This window comes from Trachurus trachurus (genome assembly GCF_905171665.1).
Source record: "Trachurus trachurus genome assembly, chromosome: 22".
NCBI classification, from domain to species: domain Eukaryota; kingdom Metazoa; phylum Chordata; class Actinopteri; order Carangiformes; family Carangidae; genus Trachurus; species Trachurus trachurus.
Genome location: NC_139907.1, coordinates 5,449,318 through 5,464,712, shown reverse-complemented (window position 1 = coordinate 5,464,712; position 15,395 = coordinate 5,449,318). Strand labels below are relative to the sequence as shown.

Genomic DNA, 15,395 nt, shown 5'->3' with positions numbered 1-15,395 from the left:
AGAGGGCAGCGTAGGGGATCACGGACTACACTTCCCAGAAGAACCTGCTTTGTTGTCATTGTTTTAAAGGGGATGTGAACTGCTAAAGTGCAACTACATCGAATAAAAGTCAAGCAGTAAAAAAGAAAAAAGAAAAGAAAAAAGTTAGTTAGTGTGTTGGTGGTTGGAGGAGGTTGTTTAAAGAGGAAAACACGGCCCCCTAGTGGCGCCTCTCACTTCAGGTCTGCAACAGTAAAGTTGTGCAGAAAGAATAAACTCAGCAGCACAAGTTACAACTGCAAAACTGACATGAAAAACATCAATAATCTGACTGTACTTCAGTGATTCTACATCTTAGTACATGTGATTTTCAGTCATTTGTGGGGGAAAAAAATGGCAGTAGTGAATGGATGTTATTTTTGTCCAGTAATGTGAGCTGGGTGCAAACTTACACCATAATGCTGGTCAATATTATCATTATTTCTTTTGAATATAAGATATATCATAATAATTTAAAAAGGTGATGTTGTGTTGTTCTAGTTGTAAAATTTTAATTGGCTGCATCATCCAATGAAACACATTTTCTCCAGTCACAACATGGATTTAACTTGGTTCTCCTCACTAAGCAGGTGTCATTGCAGCATTTGTCAAATAGCTTTGACTGATTGTTGGGTATTTAGGAATATGTATATCAGTAAGACACAGATAGAATAGACCTGAAGCTTTCAGTGCATTGGGTTTTACATTTTGTTATATATTTTCAACTCCTACAAAAATCTCTGTGAAGATGTGGATGTAACAAAATGTGTAAATAACTTTATAGAAAATCCAAAGAATGGATGAAAATGTAAGTTAAACTAAGGATTTACTTAGACGTCAAGCTAAATGTTCTGTACAATCCTAAATGCAAACATGAAAACTTGTTGTAAACGAAGATTTGACATATGTAGGATGCAGGAAAAACACAAAACAAACACGTCCCAAAGAAGGATTTACCACCAAACATACAGTGAGCAAGAAACACAAAATATTCTTTATTAAATATACAAAATTTGTGAAACAGAATTGCATCACGAATTGTAAACTTTCCAATCTTACATACTACCTTAAGCACACTCCACCGGCTACACAATCAAGGACAAAAAAAAAAATACAATCGAAGTTCAACTTAAATAAAAACTTTTTTTTAAATGGAAGACATGGAAGGAAGGACGTTTATTCTTGCGCTTCATAAGTGCTGAGTCACATTTATTATGTCTCTACAGTCATCTATGCACTTGATATTGCAATCGCACAGCAGAACTGAGATGACAAGACGTTTTTTTTTTTGTTCGGATGGTTTCTGTATGCTTCAAGCTCAGGGGCTAGTCGGAGTTGTGATGGTGGGTGGTGGTGGTGGTGATGGTGTCGAAGTAGGCCAAGTGCTTAAATCACAGAGCGATTAAGAAAGTGCAGTACGGTGTAAAGTAGATCTAACTATACCGATATCAGACGAACAGGTACAGTAGAGTTATGTTCTGATGATTAAGTAGTGCAAGAACATCCACAAATGCTGTTAAAAGTGGCATCATATCAGAATACGTTATGGTGTATCAATCTGCTCCATAGATTAAGTTTCAAGGCTTTTTTTTCTTCTTTTTTTTTGGCATTTCACAGGAAATCACTGTTAACTGCTCATTTTCTACTGGTATGCATACAATTTATTTATTTCTGTGCAGTGATCTAAAAAAAAAAAAAAAAAAAATCATAACAAAGCATCAGAGGAAAGTAAATAAAAACTCTCAGTGAACAGATGGCTTTTCCTTTTTCAAAACCTGCCCCGGGCCCACGACAAGTAAAATGAAGTGCTAGATTTTTTTTTTTTCTTTTGATTTTTTTAAATGAACGTCAAAAACAAAAACAAAAAAATAAGGCAGCATTTGGCATTTCAGTACGGCATATATGCTGTAAAAATGCAGTAAATATCCCTTTATAACACCTGAAAGCAGTAGCGCTATGCGTGCTTGAGCAGATGTGACACACACACACACACACACAGACACACACACACGCAGACAGTGAGGGAGTGCGAGTCAAGTACCAGCATGTCGCAGGCATTCTTCTTCTCCACGCGGTGGAAGTCGTGTCGATAACGCACACATGGGAAAGGCAAGAAGCATGAGATCAGAGAAGCTGTGATGGCTCATCTTGATACTGTTCGGTTACTGAGTGATACTGTCTTCACCTGATAACACCGTGACCCCATACAACACAATCAGTTAGCTTATGTGGCTGAGCATTATGGGTAATTTCAAGACATGCCCATTATAGAAACACAAAGAAGGAAATAGAAGTGTGTAGGGGGAGAGAGGGTGGGGTAGAAAATAAAAAAGGAGAGGACACACTGCAAAAACTCAAAATCTTACCAAGAATATTTGTCTTATTTCTAGTCAAAATGTCATTTCTAGTCAAAACTAATCAAATTATACTCAAAATAAGACTCGACACATGAAAATTAGCTTGTTTTTAGACACTTTTTCCTTCTTTCAAGCATATTTTCAATTGAAATAAGTAGAAAAATCTGATAGTGGAGCAAGTTTTTCTTCCTTATTACAAGCACAAAAAAAACTTGCTTTCACTGGCAGATTTTTCTACTTATTTCAAGTGAAAATTTGTTTGAAACAAGTGAAAATGATCTAAAAACAAGTAATTTTTTAGGTGATGAGTCTTATTTTAAGTGGAAAGAGATTAGTTTTGACAAGAAATTAGACATTTTGACAAGAAATACGACAAATATTCTTGGAAAGATTTTGAGTTTTTGCCGAACAAGCACTTGTCGTGCATTTTGAAAAAAGAACAATTAATTAAACCATTCACTCGCTGGCTAAGAACACTTTTGAACATTCATGAGCTACAATCAGTCCCCAGTAATGTGCACGTGACGCGGCTGAGCTCTCACACTGCTCGTTTGGTTTGTGGTTGGTTTTTTTTCTCTTCACAAAACTAGAAACTAGCCAGAGCGCTCGATATCAACCAGGGAACATGTGTCGAGTGTCAATCCAGAACAACGTAGACGCCAATCAATCAATTATTAATCAATCAAAGAGGGGGAAATCCTACAGAAATACATCATGTTACAGTTTATTTACTTTGGATCTGACATGATTGGCCGATTGATTGATCATTGGAGAATTATTACAATGACAAACTCTGAGTTTTTTTTTTACTTTTAGACTAAATGATGAAGCGTTCGATGGATATCAGCTCTGATTTCCTTCCCTCTCTGCAGCCGTTGGTTTGAGTTCACCTCAGATAAGCATGAGAAAAAAAAAAAAATCATCTGCAGAAACATGAAACTTGCTGCACTGCAAAATATTGTTGCCTTAATATTGTCAATGGTGTGTTACGGCGGTTGAAACTGAATCCTGGACTGCTGCAAAATCCTAAATCCCCCAAAAAGTGCAGCCAGATTTACAAATTAGTCAAATAACGGATTTATCACCTATTGTTTCACCAGTTTTCATGCAAAAGCAGCAAATGTTTTGGTGGTTTAAGGATCTGAAATGTGAGGATTTACTGTTTTTTTGCTTCACATTCTTGGAAACATTTGTCACTACTTTACTTTAGAGCAAATGATTAATCAATCGCTGCAATAAAATACTAAAACAACAGCCGGTTCAGACAGGTCCTGCTCTTTACTGCAGTGTTAAAACAAAACCAACAACGCTGACAAATGATAGATTTAAGTCTTCAAGGCTCTGCAACTGGATTTTCATGCTACGCTGGAATAAACTGAAAACAATGGTTGCCCTGAACGAGGGAAAATAAATCTAGTCTGTCCTGGTAACAGTTTCTAGATAATATATATCTACATTGTTCTGGATTGAAAGCCGACACTTTCTCTCTTCTCTGTTAAATCGTGTGATCTAGAGGTGACAAGTGAGGTGAAAAGGAGGAATCAGTGTTTCTACAATCAGGATCCCAGAATGGAAGAACCTAGGCTGTAAACCCTGTGTGAGCTTCAAACCAACTGGCTGTGTGAACCTGAAAACAACCTGAGGACCCTCTACATTCAGAACCAGAACCAGAACCTTCTGACGCGAACGTGTTTTCCGTACAGTTTTAAGCATGCCGACTGGAAAAAAACGCCGCCTCGACATCCTCTCAGTGCCTAAATATTGGTATCAAAAAGGACAGCATAGCAGTGAAAAGACTAAAGGAGCTGTTGTGGAGGTTAGAGTGAACAGATGAGGACCGGACTGCAAAAAACCCCCGCCCACCCCGCTGCCCCACCCCATCCCGCCGCCACGCCACGTCGCCTTCGTCACTTGAGCTTGGAGCGAACTTGCAGCAGCGTGGGCTTCTGCTCCATGATGCGCACCAGCAGCGTGTCAATGTAGTCCTCCAGATCTTTGACCTGCGGCTTCAGCCTCCTCAGCTCCACCTCGCGCTTGGCCAGCAGCACTCTCTGGCGCTCGAACTCCGCCCGCTGCCGCTCCAGCTCGGCCTCCCGCTGCACCAGCAGGCCCACCAGCTCGCTGTGGTTCAGGTGGTAGTAGGAGCCCGCGCCCTCCGTCAGACACTGGAGGTGGAGAGAGAGAGAGAGAGAGAAAACTTCAGTTTCTTGTTGATGGAGTTTGTTATAATCATACCAGAGCGATCAACATCATCAAAGACCACACACACTCTACTTGTAACCTGTTTGACCTTTGACCTCATGCTGTCAGGGAGGCCGTACAGGTCACAAACCTGTTTTTTTTTTTTTTTACGAAATACGGGCTCAACCTATTTTTATTCTGTGTTCTTAAAGGGATACTTCACCCAAAACACTGAGCGATGTAAAAAGATAGAGAGAGAAGAGCTTTAAAGTGACACTTGTAAATGTTATAAATATAAAGTATGTGCATGTGCTTTATAGAATCAGGAAGAAACATTGTGATTGAGATCTAATTTACAAGTGAGACTTGAGTGCAGAAAATAAAGATAAATTGCAAAAAGAAATGTAAGTGTCCTGAAGCCGCCACATGAAAAAGTTGTTCGGAAACAATTAATGTGATCTCTGTTTTTATCCTTGTTGTAGTAGTAGCTCCCAGTGGCTTCCGAGGATTTGCTTTTCCATGTGGCGGCTTCAGGACACTAGGGTCAGTACAGACGAGCAGTATGGAGGTATTTGGATGTTTCATAGTGTGTGTTTTGGACCATTCAAAAGTGAGCTCTATCCGCCGCCCCCTGGAAGTCCAAAAGTGTTTTGATGACTCCGAAAGTTCTCCAAACCCTTTCTTGGCATGACGGTGAGTAGAAAATTGGTGAATTAGTGATTGGCATTTGTATGTGTATGGGTGTGTTTTTGACAATGACAATAAAGTGTATCTATGTATGTATGTAATGTATGTATGTATCTATCTATACACTACTCTGTCCACTTGTTCATTTTAATGCATATTTGCATTGCATGCACTGTTTACATTAATTCATACACACCTGAATCTATATTTAAATCCTTCATGTTGCTGCTACCAACATTTATTTTTGCAATTTATCTTTATTTCCTGCACTCATGTCTCACTTGTAAATTAGATCTCAATCACAATGTTTCTTCCTGATTCTATAAGGCACATGCATGTACTTTATATTTATATCATTTGCAAGTGAATCCTAAACACAGTGTCACTTTAGAGCTCTTCTCTCTCTATCTTTTTACATCTCTCTGTGTTTGTGTAAAGTGTAACATATACTGTACATAAGACGATATATGTCCACATAAATATGCATTATTCTTTTCTTTATTCTTCTCATTCAATATGAACAAACCAGAGATTAAAACAGTTGAGGATTTATACCAGTACAGGCTTCCAACTACAGAAAAAAAAGAATATCTTTTATGAAATGGATTAATGCGTAATCAATATTTCAATGTCGTTAAATTGGATTTAATTAAATTAATTCAATCAAAGTATTTTCTATAATCACAGAGAAAATATTAGTGTTTAAATGAATGCCCATCAGAGACTAAATTCTAATGTCCACGTTAAAATATAAATTGGATGGATTTTTGCAACATAAACAATCGTGTATTTCATTTATCTTTTGTTCCTTATGGCAATAACAGCCGTGGCTATGATTAAACTTTAATTATACATCAAAGCACAATTATTAAAGTGTAAGTTATGAGAGCGAGAGCGTTTTAATAAAGATAGAGCTGATTTTTTCCCCCACGTTAATGATTCATATTAATAATTGCCTATAACGATCCATAGACTTTCTTTTCTTCTTTATTGACCGCTCCTATCATTTGGTTTAGATTCCTCTGTTTCAATGAAGGTGCAAACAACTGAGACATAATTTTACTAAAATATTATTATTACCTTTTTTATACTTATACTGTATCAGCTGAACAGAATTCATATAAACTCATATAAATCTAACCTGAAATGCAACTGAATACAATAGCTACATGTTTAAAAAAAAAAAAAATGTTATATTGTGATATTATTGTGATATTATGGGATAGTGCACCTTCTTCCTGTCGGTCTCCTGCTGAGTCTCGCTGAGCTGGCTGCTCCTCCCCGGGTGGATGGTGGACTTGAGCTTCTCCAGGCCGGTGGCCAGCACTGACCGGCCCTCAGTCCGCTTCTCCTCAGCCTGTATGGCAGTGGTCAGGGGCTTCACTGGGTGGGGGCTGCAAACGGACAACCGCAAGAAGACACACAGTACACACAGTCAGTTCCTCCACTTTATAATACAGTATAAACACGTCTGTGGCTTGTTAGAGATTCACACGGACGACGACGTTCAGGTGAGGGTTAACGGAGCCGGTCTGGTCGCCACACTGGAGGTCGAGTCGACAGCTCTGGGGTTTTTAAAAATGTTTCATGTGTGTGACATGATGAAAAAGAACTGAATTTAGAAAATAAAGTCTTATATCTTCTGGTATGTGATTTTCAGAGTAAAAGCTCTTAGTGGTGACTATTTCTGCTGCAGAAGACGGACTCTATAAATCCCAGACTAAAAGGATATAGAACGAAGAAGATACACTGCAAAATCTTACCAGGAATATTTGTCTTATTTCCAGTCAAAACAAATCTCATTATACTTAAAATAAGACTCATCACATTAAAAAGCAGCTTGTTTTTAGACACTATTTACTTCTTTCAAGCATATTTTCACTTAAAATAATCTGATAGTGGGGCAAGTTGTTCTTTCTTATTACAAGCACAACAAAAACTTGCTTTCACTGGCAGATTTTTCTACTTATTTCAAGTGAAAATTTGTTTGAAACAAGTGAAAATTATCTAAAAACAAGTTAATTTTTAGGTGATGAGTCTTATTTTAGGTGGAAAGAGTTTAGTTTTGACTAGAAATGAGACATTTTGAGTTTTTGCAGTGTATAGTTCCACAACACAGAATTACATAAACTTTTCTGCCTTTTTCTAATATCTATCACTTCTTCACACCTTAAAACCTTGGAAATGACTTAAAGTGTTCATATACTACCGCCATAACTTGTGGTGGTTCACAAGCTAAAAAGGTAACAACTGAGCTTTTATTCTGAAAATCTGTACTGAAAAAGACAAAGTTGGTACACCTTACATGGACTTAAAAGATGTCACTGCCTTGTAGTTTAATTAAATTAATTTAATAAAATTTGCCCTCTGGTCATTAAACTGTCAAACAACCAGAAACTGTTTCAAAAGAAATTCTCAAAACAAAAGGCAACAACACAATAACACAGGAAAGACCGTTTCCTGTGTCAGTGACCTCCTTTTACAAGGAAATCTATCATATCAACACTCTCACTTATTTACTGACTGTGGTGACCGCACACACACACGCACACACACGCATCAGCACAATTTTTTCATTTTTTCACCACATACGTCTTTCTTCAGCCTCGAAGTTACAGCTTTACCCTTTATTCTAGCGCCCCAGACTCTCACGTGGACCTCCAGGGTGACGACTCGGCTCGGATGCTCAAGATCAACCGTTAAAAAAAAAAAAAAAAAAATCAGTTGTTTTAGTGATTGAGAGTAAAAAAAAAAAAAGCAGATTGGACAGGTGTAAGAATCCTCATTAAAGGAAATACTGGTGAAAATTGAAATCAAATGAGCTCCAAACTGAAAGACTTAATTGCATGCGTCGGTGCAATCAAACATGTAGAATTGTGTTAAATGTGTTATTACCCTGAGGTGAAGAGGAAATGCTATCAGTGACACAACAACACCTTGAAGCCTGGTTTCTTTGGTTGAGATTTTGGCAAATGAGTGTGTGCTGTGTGAGAACGCCGGCTTGGCCCTGTGGGGACGGGGGATGGTGTGTGTGTGTGTGTCAGTGTGTGTCAGTGTGTGTGTGTTGGGAGAGGAGGGAGGGGTTGTGTGGTAAGAATCAGGGAAAAATAATAACTGCTAATTGGCCTGAGGCTCTGTTTCCCCTCCTGTTACCAGAGCCAGGACACACACAAGACACCTGCAGAGGAGTCCTGTTAACACCAGAGTGTGTGTGCATGTATGTGTGTGTGTGTTGTAACAGAGTGACGAAAAAAGGAGAAGGTCACACCACAAATGGAGAAAGAGAAACCCCTTGAGAGTTGGCGGCTCAGAAGAGAAGCGGGCGGAAGCGGAGCAGCAGAGGGAGATCGATCGAAGGATAGAACATTTTTCTGAAAAGTTGGAAAGAAAGTGCTTCTTCCCCCTTTCACCTTGTCGCCGAGCAACTGAGCATGTGCAACCTCACCTGTTCTGCTGATTGGCTGCCTGCTGCTGCTGCTGCTGCTGGTACTGCATCTTCTCTGGCTTTGGCGTGCTGGGTGGTGACCCCGCAGAAGCATTGGCGAAAGGAGGAGTAGGGGAAGAGGAGCCTACGGGAGAGCTGCTACTTTGAGGAGTTAGAGGAGGAAGAGGAGCGAAGGAGGTGAGATAGGAAAGATCGAGGCCGGGCGGAGCGAAAGAGGAGGAGTCCCGTATGGCGCCGGGATCGCTCCCGAAGGAGGGCAGGAGGAGTTCGTGGAAGGCAGACGTCAGCGCGCCCACAGAGTGCGAGCGCTGTAGCGTGGCGGACTTGGCCTCAGGGCACATTGAGAACTCGTCAACACCTCCCGCGCCGAGCGGCTCTGGAGTACGGCTCCTGTGAGGGTCTTGTGGCGCCGCAGCGAGCACTTGAACACCAAAGTCTTCCCCTATCGTGAAACCAGTCTGGAGAGTTGACGCCTTGTCATCGACTCCAGAGAAGGATTCCTCAGATCTGTCCGTTTGCTTGGTTTCTTCTAGGCCCAAAGCATCGGCATCGGCATCTGCAGCCATCTTGATCTCGCTCAGCTCGCCGCACAGCGTGGAGTTGGCCGAGTGCAGCGTCTCGTTGGGCTCGGAGACGCTGGAGCACTTGGAGGACGGGTGAGAGCCGCAGCAGGTTTGGTAATCCTGCGAGTCGGTGCTGACGTAGAGGCTCTGGAGGAGGAAGCTGCTGGAGCTCTGCTGGTCCGACGGCTGAGGAGCCGGGTGCAGCAGGGAGCCGCCGCCGTCGCCGTCACAGTCCGGTTCGGGTTCAGGGCTGCTGGTGCTGAGGAAATCTACAAAAGCCCCAAACTGCACCGGAGAACACGACGTCCTACTAGCATCCTGTTGCTCTAAACTAGTGTCACTCTGCTGCTTCACGTCGGGGGAGGAGGTGATGATGTGCAACGAGGGGAGCGTGGAGCAGAGTTCATCATCTGGAGTCGTAGGAACCTTCACATCTGTTCTGTCGTTCTCAGAGAGAACAAGCAGCTCCTCTACAGAGCTGCTGGACTCCTCTACACCGTTCTCTCTACTTTCATTACCGGGCTGCGATGAGACGTTGGACGATTGCAGCTGCAGCTCAGATCGTTTTGGGATCAGCTCAGGGTGAACCCCGTTAGAAATGTGTAGTGTTTGATCATCATCTTCAGTTTCCATCTGTGCTGTAGTGATCATGAGCTGCTGATTGGTCGGTGGCGCCGATGCCTCCTCCTCTGCATCTTCAGAACCGAGCCTTTCATCGCCATCCTGCTGCTGAATGACAGTCTCCTGGGCGACGTCCAGCAAAGACCCATCGTTTGACCCCTCAAACTCTGAGGGCTTTGACTTGTTGTTATCCTCAGCTGGCTCCGGGATGCTGCTCTCAAAGTTCTGCGCCTCAGCTTCCTCGGAGGAGGAGGAGGCGGAAAATTTATCCGAAGAGGAAGAAAGACAGGAGAGGAAATCCTCCTCGGCTGAACTGCCGAGACCCGACGAACCGGGATCTGGGGAGTAGCTGCTGCTGCTGCTGGGCTGCGTGGGGAGAGTCTGAGAGGGGGCCGGGTGCATTTTAGAGAAATCGAGTGTTAAATCGTTTGTGTTAGTTGTTCTGTTAGTTTGATTAGTTTCAGCAGACGTGGCGTCGGTCTCAAAGCTCCTGTGCTCTGGGATGGTTTCGAGGAAATGTGCAAATGTGTCAAGATGATGTGTGTTAGTGTTGGACACCTGACTGGAGACATTATGAGCCTCAGATGTGAGTTTTCTGCAAGCTAGATGATGTAGTGCTTCATTCATGTTTGTGTCTGTGATGGGGAGTAGCGTGGCTTCGTCGCTGCAGTTTTCCAGCGGATGGTCTCCGGATAGTGTGTTCTGCTGTGTTTTGCAGTCTGTGGTCGGATCCTCGGGAGACTGCAGCCTGCCTGCCGCAAAGGCTTCAAAGGAATCGTCCCACTCCGGGTCCAGGTCCGGCCCCCCAGAGGACGAGAACGGGTTGGCCGACTTCTTACTCCAAGGATTCTCCTGCTCCGTGGGAAGAGGAGGAAGAGGTCGCTTCTCCAATCTGACCGCCGGCTCGCTCTTTGCGCCCGAGTCCCCGACGTCGTGGTTCGGAAAGAGCTGAGCTATGGGGGGGCGGGAGCTGGAGAGAAAGGGCAGAGGAGGAGGCGGCAGAGGTTGTTTCGGGGGCTGAGCGACGGTGGTGGTGAGCACGTCGTCGTAGAAGGGGTTGTGCTGGATGCGGGAGAAGAAAGGGTTGCAGTGGGAGATGTGAGGGGGCGTGAAGGGGTTAGTGTGATGCAGTGGAGAAACCAGAGAGGAAGGGGGCACGGGGGGGCCCGGGGGGTGGTGGCTAGAAGGGAGGGGGGGAAGTGGTGGTAGTAGTGGTAGGTGGGGGTCAGTGCTGGGCTCTAGTTTAGGTGACACCACCAGGCTGTGAAAGAAAGGAAGGGCACACGGTCCTCGTGGTTAGATCGAACTGTGATCACCGTTTTAAACCTTTAACTCCCCGTTTTGATAAACCAGTGGCAGCCTCTTATTAAAACACCTTTAAACCTCCATTCATTCATTTTTTCACCACTTGGGGGCAGCACACAAAAAAACTACAAGCAGATAGGCGACAACACACATTTATATCCTCATCATCCACTTAATTTGGTGAACATGATGCCAGGGAATCTCCAGTTTCCACCTCCACCAGACACAGAGCAATAATATCATTAATCATTATGTTTCCTGCAGCCTGATACAGTCCAACAGTTTCTTTTTTATTTTACTTTCCATTAACTTCTAAAGCAAATAACTGTCTCTTCAGCTGCTTAACGCTCCTTTATGTTCCCCAGCTGGTCACTAACTGTCTGCCTGTTTTGCTGGTGGGAACACGTTGATTTATCAGCAGGTGCTTCTCCATACAGAAATAAAACTAAGCTGCAGAATAGTTTGTAAAACCAAAACAATGAGCTGATAGACGCTTTAAAACTCTGTATAGCTGATTTGTGCTGAAGCCTAAGGGATTTTTTTTACTGTAGTTTTGCCATAACAGGTGGTCATGTAATTGATTACTTATCTAAAAATGTTAATTTGTGCAACATTAAAGCTGCTACGTATACAATTTGAAATTTTAGATAAACACCCTCTAGTGGCAGCTTCTAAAAAGACACCATGATAAATAGTAACACGTGATAAAACACTGGTCGAAATCAACATATAAACCATTTGTATTTTGTATTTTCTTCTACAAACTAAAACCTACCGACCCTGAAAAAATGTCATATCGTAAGCAGAGCGGCTTTAACTGTTTCTGCAACTATGCACAGACACATGGATGATTCAAAACTGTATTTATCAATCACACATGTTTACGTATCATCCTAAACTGAAAACACTGTGCATCTAAAACGTCCATTTTTGTGCCTCCTCACCTGTGTTTTCATTGGCCCATGATGTAGTATTTTCTAAGGAGGGTTGGTGCAGCTGGGTGTAGTGATTACTTAGGGCTACCTGTGCCAACTTGGCACTTCTCCCCCACCCAAGGATCTAAAAGCATGTGGGTGTGTAGGCTATGAGGACGCATAGTTACAGAGCTGGCAGAAAGGTACTGAGTGTACTATGGTTCAGAGTAGCTGACCTGGCTTCAATCAGCAGCCGCTTATCAGTCTGATAGTTTTGTTTACGCTCAGTGTACAAAATTGACAGCGTGATTGCTTTTTTTGTTGTTGTTAGTTGTTGTTTTTTTTGGTGTTGCTTAAATGAACTGATAAATAAAAATGAAAAAACAACTTTTTAAGTGTGTTCAGAGACCTGAAATAATGATGAGACTCCGGTACAAAGTGCAGCAGCGATGCACTGACAACAGGGAGCAGAACAAGAGAAAGTACAGAACAGCAGGTGACAACTCCCAAATAAATTACCCACTTAAGAGTGTGCTTGTGTTGGAAGTGGAAATAAAAAATGAGATGAGAGATGGGCTTTTCTTCCCTCCCGTGTCCCTGCCCACACACATACACATATATATACACACACACACACACACAAAACCTGTGAAAGAAGGAGAATTGGTCCGGCACACATAGGAACAGACACTATTACCCAACCATGTTGAAACGTGCTCAAAGCTTCAGCTTGATGGAGCTAAATTGAGGAGAGCGGCTCCCCCTCCTCCATCTGCATTGCAGATACCTGCTGTAACCAGAGCCTGAGACCAGGAGGGATGTGATGTGTACTGAGCTGGAAGCAGCGTCGAGCAGCAGCCATCCATGCTGGCTGCCACACAGGAAGTGGAAGGTAAACAACTACTCTCTCTCCCTCCCTCCGAACCATTCAACACAATGCTGCTCCTCTGAATAGACATTTTTAAAGGTACATTGTGCGGTTGTATATCACAAGCAACTCAATCGTATTTTTCATGCTGCATTCACGTGATATTGGGCAGACGGACGACAGCCGCTACACGTAATGGCATAACCAAGCCTCTATGTAAACAAGTGGTCCGTCAGCACCAGGCAAAACAATACACGTGACAATATGTTGTCATGGCGATGTGGTATTGTTTACCCGACCCACGTTTTACCGGCTTCCTCTCGACTTCTGTGACTAAAATGACATCTGGTTTGTTAGCGACGGCCGTCTGCCCGACTGCAGGTGAATGCAGCATCAGTGTAACGCTCCATTCCTCCTCGCTGCGTTACCGCGGTGACTTCTCACAGACGCCACCTCCACCTGAGCCGACAACTCCGGTGTCTCCGCTGAGTTTCGTAAAAACATGGCGACACCACATGGCAGCCAGCACCGAGCTTACCCGCTCCATGTAGATATGAATGATATGAACGGCTCTTTCAGAGCTGAAAGGAACACTTCAGTTTGTTGATGGGGGGGATTACTGATGAATGAAAAACTGACTTTTGAACCAAATAATCGATTTTCTTGAATAGATAACAGGAGAAGTTACACAATGTCCCTTTAAAAATGAACCCTCAGGTAACTGGGTACATTTTTAATATTTAGCATGTATCACAAAAACAGTAACACACTTCCTGAGACCGAGGTGAGATCAAACTCTCTTGAGTGCGTTGGATTCGATCCATATTCATACTGACATGATAATTAATCACCTGTTCGATGATGCAACAAATGAACCTGTCGGTGTGTGACTGGTCTCCCCTGTGTGTGTCTCAATGTGTGTGTCTCACCTGGGTTTGCTGTGCGAGTCCTTTGATCCGAACCAGCCCCTGTGTTTCTCCTCGGTGGCAGCGTGGGCGTCCTCAGACCCGTCCTTGGCCTGACTGACTCTCCCGTGGGAGAACAAGTTCCTCCTCTGCTTCTTCCCGTGGTTTTCCAACTCGGCCGTGGAGGCGGCTTTGGGCAGAACAACCAGTCCCAAGCGCTGCTCCCCTTTCTTCTTCTCCTCCTCCTCCTCCTCGCTCTGCATGGGGGCGCTGTGCTCCAAAGCCGCCGCGATGGCCGCCTTCTCCTCCTTTCCGGGTTTGTCAAAAGACCAGCGGCGCCCGTCTCCCACGGGGCCTCTGGGGAGGTCGGGGGACGCCCGCGGGCTGAGGTTCTGTAGAGACATGGACAGAGGCAAAGACTTCTGCAGCGGTCCCAGGCCTAAAGAATCCGCAGGTTTTCCTGAGCCTGGGTCCAGGGGCTGGACGTTGTAAGCATAAGCATAAGCATGGCTTCCGTTAACGCACACCGTGGGCTGAGGCACTACGATGGTGATCTCACCGGCCTCATCACCAAACTCACATTTGAGAGAGGACGACCTGGGCGACGTGTTGGCCGTGTGCTCTGCAACAAGAAGGAGGAGGAGGAGGAGGAGAAGAAGAAGAAGAAACAGAGAGACAGAGGGAACATGATGCAGGTATTCAATTTGCAGCAGCAGCTTTAATCGGGTGATAGAAGCTGGTCATGGCTTCCACAGCAGGACGGTCACTATCTCCAGCAGAGTGATTGGAAATGGATTCATTTACCGCTGTGATTAATGAATCAGTTCTGGTAAAATGGGAACTTCATGGTACAACCCCCCCCCCACCCACACGCCACCACACCCCCACCCTCCCTGCTCTCCATTCAGGTGATTCAACACCTCACACCTCCATCACCAAACATGGCTGCTCATCATGTGGGATTTTCACTTGCATTTCATTTATTCTTTGCAGAACAAATATTAACTGTCTCCTGAATTTATATTTAAAGCTTCAGTCTGTTCACTGGTTGTAGCGACATTGTGACTGTCTTACAGCTTGACCACATGGACAATCATGGCCTTTCCCTATAGTCATAATACTTTATATTTACTCATGTATTCAACGTTAGAAGGTGAAAAGTTTAAGGAAGTCACAATTAATACATTTACTTAAACATGAGCTCTTTTTTTATTTTATTTATCTATTTATATAAATTTAATTTATTGTGTATTAGGCATTATATGTTTACCTGTATGGATGTGTATGTGTGGGTATGTATATTGTATTTAATTTCCCTGTGTATAAGTTTGTATTCATGCAAACTAATAATATTTATTATTTATTTAATGTATATCTATTAAAATTATGATGTATTTTATTTATTTTTATACTTTGTAGTCCGAGAATGTTGATTGCGAAGGGGAGGGAAAGTTGTGTTACTGAGATTGTTTGTTGTCTATTCAAATCATCAAAAATCAATAAACAAAGTAAAATATTGCTAGAATTAACG

General features: G+C 43.1%; 2 protein-coding genes across 2 annotated transcripts in view; both read right to left on the bottom strand.

Annotated features, from left to right (window-relative positions):
* Positions 1 to 2,792: 2,792 nt before the first annotated feature.
* Positions 2,793 to 15,395, bottom strand: part of rab11fip5a (RAB11 family interacting protein 5a (class I)) — a gene marked incomplete at its 5' end in the record, with an annotated part of 31,013 nt that continues 18,410 nt past the window's right edge. Inside the window, 3 exons of the mRNA XM_083998745.1 lie at positions 2,793 to 4,540; positions 6,475 to 6,637; positions 13,889 to 14,486. Coding sequence (XP_083854871.1) covers positions 4,283 to 4,540; positions 6,475 to 6,637; positions 13,889 to 14,486 — 1,019 coding nt within the window. The 3' untranslated portion in view covers positions 2,793 to 4,282. The remainder of the gene's footprint in view (positions 4,541 to 6,474; positions 6,638 to 13,888; positions 14,487 to 15,395) is intronic.
* Positions 8,685 to 12,957, bottom strand: LOC311005871 (uncharacterized protein; the record flags this gene model as incomplete). The annotated part of the gene is made up of 2 exons (XM_083998479.1): positions 8,685 to 11,133; positions 12,923 to 12,957. The coding sequence occupies 2 exons, from the start codon at positions 12,955 to 12,957 to the stop codon at positions 8,685 to 8,687; spliced, it is 2,484 nt and encodes an 827-aa protein (XP_083854605.1).